This window comes from Dendronephthya gigantea, unplaced genomic scaffold, assembly GCF_004324835.1.
Source record: "Dendronephthya gigantea isolate DGI-Jeju-01 unplaced genomic scaffold, DenGig_1.0 000057F, whole genome shotgun sequence".
NCBI classification, from domain to species: domain Eukaryota; kingdom Metazoa; phylum Cnidaria; class Anthozoa; order Malacalcyonacea; family Nephtheidae; genus Dendronephthya; species Dendronephthya gigantea.
The window spans coordinates 699,784-705,502 of NW_021163067.1; the positions used below are offsets into that span (position 1 = coordinate 699,784).

The 5,719-nt window shown below is 46.2% G+C and overlaps 1 protein-coding gene across 1 annotated transcript; it reads left to right on the forward strand.

Annotated features, from left to right (window-relative positions):
* Window positions 1–612: 612 nt before the first annotated feature.
* LOC114529553 lies at window positions 613–4,257 on the forward strand. The gene has a single exon (XM_028551366.1). It carries the CDS (start codon window positions 613–615, stop codon window positions 4,255–4,257), a length of 3,645 nt encoding a protein of 1,214 aa, XP_028407167.1.
* Window positions 4,258–5,719: the final 1,462 nt, after the last annotated feature.

Consider the following 5,719-nt stretch of genomic DNA (forward strand, 5'->3'; position numbering starts at 1 on the left):
GTCATTGGAATCTCCTGGGATCCGGAATTGTCAGAAACTTTTTTTTCTCTCCAGCATGAAAGCGTAAAATCATGATCTTGTATTGTATTGTGCAACAATGTTGTGTTACGCCTGCTGTTCATAGTTATTAAACAATATTGTTCATCATTGTTGCAGCCTATTTAATAGATCAGCATAATATTGTTCCAAGCTGTTGTACAGACAGCATCATTTCAGAGTTTATCCCCGTTTCAGTTCCCGCTTTCAGTTTCTGTTTCTGCGATTCAGTTTCAGGGTTGTATTCCTACCCAAAGGTAATTCCTAATTAGCTTGGAAATACACAACTCTGATTGGTCAATTCTGTCTAAAATTACGACCCCTACTTGCTACATACTGTTAATCCCAATGGTAGAACGAAACGATTAACTCTTAGCAATAACCAATGAGACAACACTTGGGTTGAACGTTTCGTTCTACCATTGGGATTAACATTTAAGTTCGAATTTGTTTCACACTGAAAGAATTTGAAGAATTTACCTCTCGTTTCGTGCTCCGGGCACTGAGAAGGAATGCCAGTTATTTCCTGAGAACTTTATCTTAATTTAAAACGTCAAAATCACTCAACGCGTCTTAATGGACTCGGATATTGAACATATCATGGATCAATTAAAAAAGGCGAGAAGTATTGCAAAAGGAAACGTAACGCGAAAGGCTAATAAAGTCAATGAGATACTGACATCATGCGACAATGTCGATTCTGTAAAGGAAATTGCTAAGGAACTAGATGAAGTTTTAAAACATTTCGAAGTTGCGCATGAAGCTTACCATAATTTGCTCAAGGAAGAACATGAAGTCGAGGAATCTAAATTGTATTTTAATTCGGTTAACGAACTCGTTTCGGAGCATAGGACGAAAATTCAATCGTGGCTTGAACAACCGGCTATTCAACTTGGGCAAGAAAGCCAAAACCAAATTCAACCAGAGGATTCTATTTCCACTGCCGGATCACACAAGTCGTCGCGTTTTCAAACACGATCAATTGCTACCTCAGTTAGGAGTTCGTCTAGCGCAAGGGCAAGAGCTGCCGCAAAACAAGCCGCGCTTGAAGCGAAAGCGAATGCGCTTAACAAACTGCATGAACTTCAATTGGAAGAGCTCAAAATAAAACAGAAAAAATCCCAAGTCGAACTTCAAGCAGAAATAGCTGCCGTGGAAGCAGAGAAACATGTCTATGAACAATCTGAAGCTAGTGATGTTAACTCCAACCGATCTGCCCGTTCGCGTCACGTTGCGGCGAAGTCGATTCAGCAACACGTCCGCGCAAATAAACCGGCATCTCTCAAACCACATGCTACAGAGAATAGCCTACGACAAAGGGAAGCGTTCAATAGTCAGCAGCTAAACCCGACTACTCCGGAGTGGACTCCAGCCAGTGCGCTCCCTCATGATCACTCGTTCCAGCGTCTAATGGAAACCCAAGACCGCCAGAACGTTGTTCTTCAACAGATGATTCAGCAACAGATGCAAGGCGTAACAGCGCTAACATTACCACAACCTACCATGAAGATCTTTAACGGAGATCCTATCGAATATTGTGACTTCATCCGAAGTTTCGAACATCTTGTCGAAACGAAAACGCCAAGTTCCAGCTCCCGCCTCTATTACCTAGTACAGTACACGTCTGGGCCGGCCCAGGAACTCATGAAGAGTTGTTTGTCCATGGAACCAGAGAAGGGTTACAACGAAGCAAGACGTTTACTCAAGGAAAGGTACGGACAGAGTTTTCGAATAGCTGCAGCGCATATAGGAAAACTGACAGAAGGACCACCAATCAAGGCTGAAGATGGAAATGGGCTTCTCCAGTTTTCAATCCAACTGACAAGTTGCACCAACACCTTGAAAGAAATCGGCTCCCTGACGAAACTGGACCATCCCGAGAACCTACGAAAGATTATTAACCGCTTGCCGTTTGGAATGAGACTGAAGTGGCGGGATGTTGTCGATGGGATCGTAGCTAAGCAAGGCCGAGATGTCACGATAAACGATGTCACAGAGTTCGTAACGGTTAAGGCAAGAGCAGCTACCCACCCAGTCTTCGGGAAGATTGTGAACGAAAACAAGGGAAGACAAGAGGAAACAAAGGGAAAGAGAACGCACGACAGAAGAGCAAACGGTTTTGCAACCCAAGGAGACCACAAAGCGGGTGGCAAAGACCAAGACGGCAGGACATGCAAGAATATATGTCCCTGCAATGAAAACCACTGGCTAGCTCGTTGCGGAAAGTTCAGGAAGATGTCACTTGATCAGCGAATGAAATTCGTGAAGAACAAGAGACTTTGTTTGAATTGCTTCAACGCTGGACATTTTGTACGCTCGTGCCCTAAAGAGAGTTTCTGTAAGATAGAAGGATGCACCGGTAAACACTCAACGTTTCTACATCCCAAGCCTACACCGAATGATCACGAAGACAAAAAACCCCTTTCAAATCAAGCTACAAAGGAAGAAACTGAGGGATCAACGAATTCTGCCAACAACGGTTACGTAAGGAGATCTCCAAATAGGGAACAGTTGAAGAAGTCCTCGGTCACGGGTCTAGCTGTAGTTCCGGTTCGAGTTAGAGTGAAAGGTTGCACCGAAATGGTAGAAACCTACGCGTTCTTGGACTCTGGCTCAAACACCTCCTTTTGTACAGAAGGCCTTTTGAAGGCATTGAACAACGAAGGAAGAAAAGCGAAGTTGTCGCTGACAACGATGCTCGGCGAAGGTGCCCCAGTTGAATGTTCTCTCGTCGAGATGGAAGTTTTCGATCTGGATCAACGAAATCATGTCGATCTCCCTAAGGTTTATTCAACCAAGAGCCTGCCCATTCGCGCAGAATGCATTGGGAGGCAAGAAGATATCGAACGATGGCCATACCTAAAGGGCATAACAATTCGACACATTGATGCTGACGTAGGCCTCCTTATCGGTAGCGACGTTCCAAAGATGCTACAGCCTGAAGAGGTACGGATGAGCAAGAATGGGGGCCCTTTTGCCACAAAAACACTATTCGGATGGGTTCTGAATGGACCGCTGGGTAGAGAAGATGTCGACGTCCCGACAGCAAATCCCGTTCAAGCAGACAGCACACTGGAGCAGCGCTTCGAAGAGTTTTGTAATATGGAGTTTAATGACGTGAACCGTGAACTCGAATCGACTATGTCACAGAATGACAAAAAGGCTTTGAACATAATGGAAGGGTCAGTAAAGTTAGTGAATGGACACTACGAGATTGGTATGCCTTGGAAAAAGTTCCCACCTTACCTGCCTAATAATATGCCTCAAGCCCAACGACGTCTAGGATCTCTTAAAAGGCGACTTCAACAAGATCCATCACTTCTGGAAAAGTACAAGAAGTTTATGGACAATCTATTCTTGAACGACTATGCAAGAAAGGCTACTACACAAGATATCGGTCCGCTGAAATCATTCTGGTACCTTCCCCATCACCCGGTGTTCCACCCGCAAAAACCCGAAAAGATTCGCGTCGTGTTTGATTGCTCTGCCAAGTACCGTGACACCTCGTTGAACGACCAGCTGTTACAGGGGCCGGATCTTACGAATACGCTCGTTGGCGTGTTAACGAGGTTCAGGGAAGAACCGGTGGCGATGATGGCGGACATCGAGGCAATGTTCTATCAAGTACGCGTTCCTTCAAGTGACTGCGACGCCCTCAGGTTTCTGTGGTGGCCCGACGGCGATCTCTCCAAAGACCCAGAGGAGTATGAAATGCGAGTGCATCTTTTCGGCGGAGCGTCATCACCAAGCTGTGCCAACTTTGCACTCAAGAGGACCGCCAAAGATAACCAGGCTGAATTTGATCCTAAGGTTATTGAAACCGTAGAAAGGAACTTCTATGTCGACGATTGCCTTAAGTCAGTTAGCGAAGAAGAAGAAGCTGTTAATCTGTCACAGCAACTACGTGAGCTGCTGGCCCGAGGAGGTTTCAAGTTGACGAAATGGCTGTCGAATTCAAGAAGGGTCGTCGAAGCGATCCCCGAATCTGAAAGAGCATCTATCGTCAAGAACCTCGATTTCAACTGTTGGTCTGTCGAGCGAGCTCTGGGAACGCAATGGAATATATCATCCGATCAGTTTGGCTTCAGCATCGTTATAAAGGACCGTCCTCCCTCGAGAAGAGGCATATTGTCGATCATTAGCTCGGTGTACGATCCACTCGGGTTCGCCGCCCCGTTTGTATTCCAAGCTAACTTATCCTTCAAGACCTTTGTCGCATGAAGCTAGGTTGGGATGAAGAAATTCCCGAAGAACATCTCAATCGCTGGCGATCGTGGCTCGAAGAACTGCCAAAGTTAGAGCAACTCGTAGTCGACCGCTGTTTTAAATCCCAAGATCACGGAGAGATTAAAACAATCCAACTACACCATTTCGCAGACGCCTCGCAACACGGTTACGGCGCTGTATCGTACCTAAGAATCGAAGACGAAGGTATAAGGTAAAATGTTCTTCGTGATGGGCAAGTCCAGACTTGCACCGATCAAACCACTTACTATCCCAAGAATGGAGTTATCAGCTGCAGTCGTAGCGACGAAATTAGACGGAATGTGCCGACGAGAGCTCAGCCTGCATATCAATCAATCCTTCTTTTGGACCGACAGCACGTGCGTGTTACGGTACATCGAGAACGAAGACAAACGATTCCAAACATTTGTAGCGAACCGAGTCGCTGCTATTCACAACTCGTCTTCCCCGTCTCAGTGGCACTATGTGAACACAGAGCTCAACCCCGCGGATGATGCGTCGAGAGGAGTTCAACCGGATGCCCTCGAACGATGGATTAATGGTCCAACGTTCCTTTTAAAGCCATTCGAAAACTGGCCAACGAGACCAGCCGACTTCAATAACGCTGAAGATACAGATTTAGAAGTGAAGAAGCCTTCTGTTTGCTCGACAGTCGCCAAAGAATCCGATGAAAATCCTATCGATTCGATCATTGAACGCTTTTCATCTTGGAATCACCTCAGAAAAATCATGGCATGGATCCTTCGATACAAGACCAATTTGCAACGTCAGATCAAAAGACGAAGGGCCGGGGAGCCAGTAGCGAACGACTCCAACGGTACATATACTCCCATCGATGTAGAGGAGCTACGGAATGCTGAATCTGTGATTCTAAGGCACGTACAGAAGAAGTGTTTCGAGGAGGAACGAAAGATTCTCCGCGAAGTCAACAGCGAAACAAGTCCGAAGGACGCAAGGGCGCTAAAGAAGAGCAGCAAAATTTTCAAGCTCGACCCAATCTTGAAACATGGGCTCGTATGCGTTGGAGGTCGCCTAGATCGAGCACCGATTGGTCAACAAGCAAAGCACCCAGTTGTTTTACCGAAGAATCACCACGTCGTAACGTTGATCGTGAATCATCATCACAATCTTGCCGGGCATTCTGGTTTAGAGTATACTTTGTCTTTAATACGTCAGCGTTATTGGATCATCAACGGCAGACAGACGGTACGCCGGGTGCTCAACCGATGCATTGGATGCAAGAAACGACAAGCGCCTGTGAGTCAACAGAAAATGGCTCATCTTCCGAAGGATCGAACAACACCTTCCAACCCCCCTTTACATACACCGGAGTAGACTGTTTTGGCCCCTTCGAAGTGCGACGTGGACGAGTGACAGTGAAGCGCTATGGCGTCCTCTTCACGTGTTTGACGACCCGTGCTATCCATCTTGAAGTCTC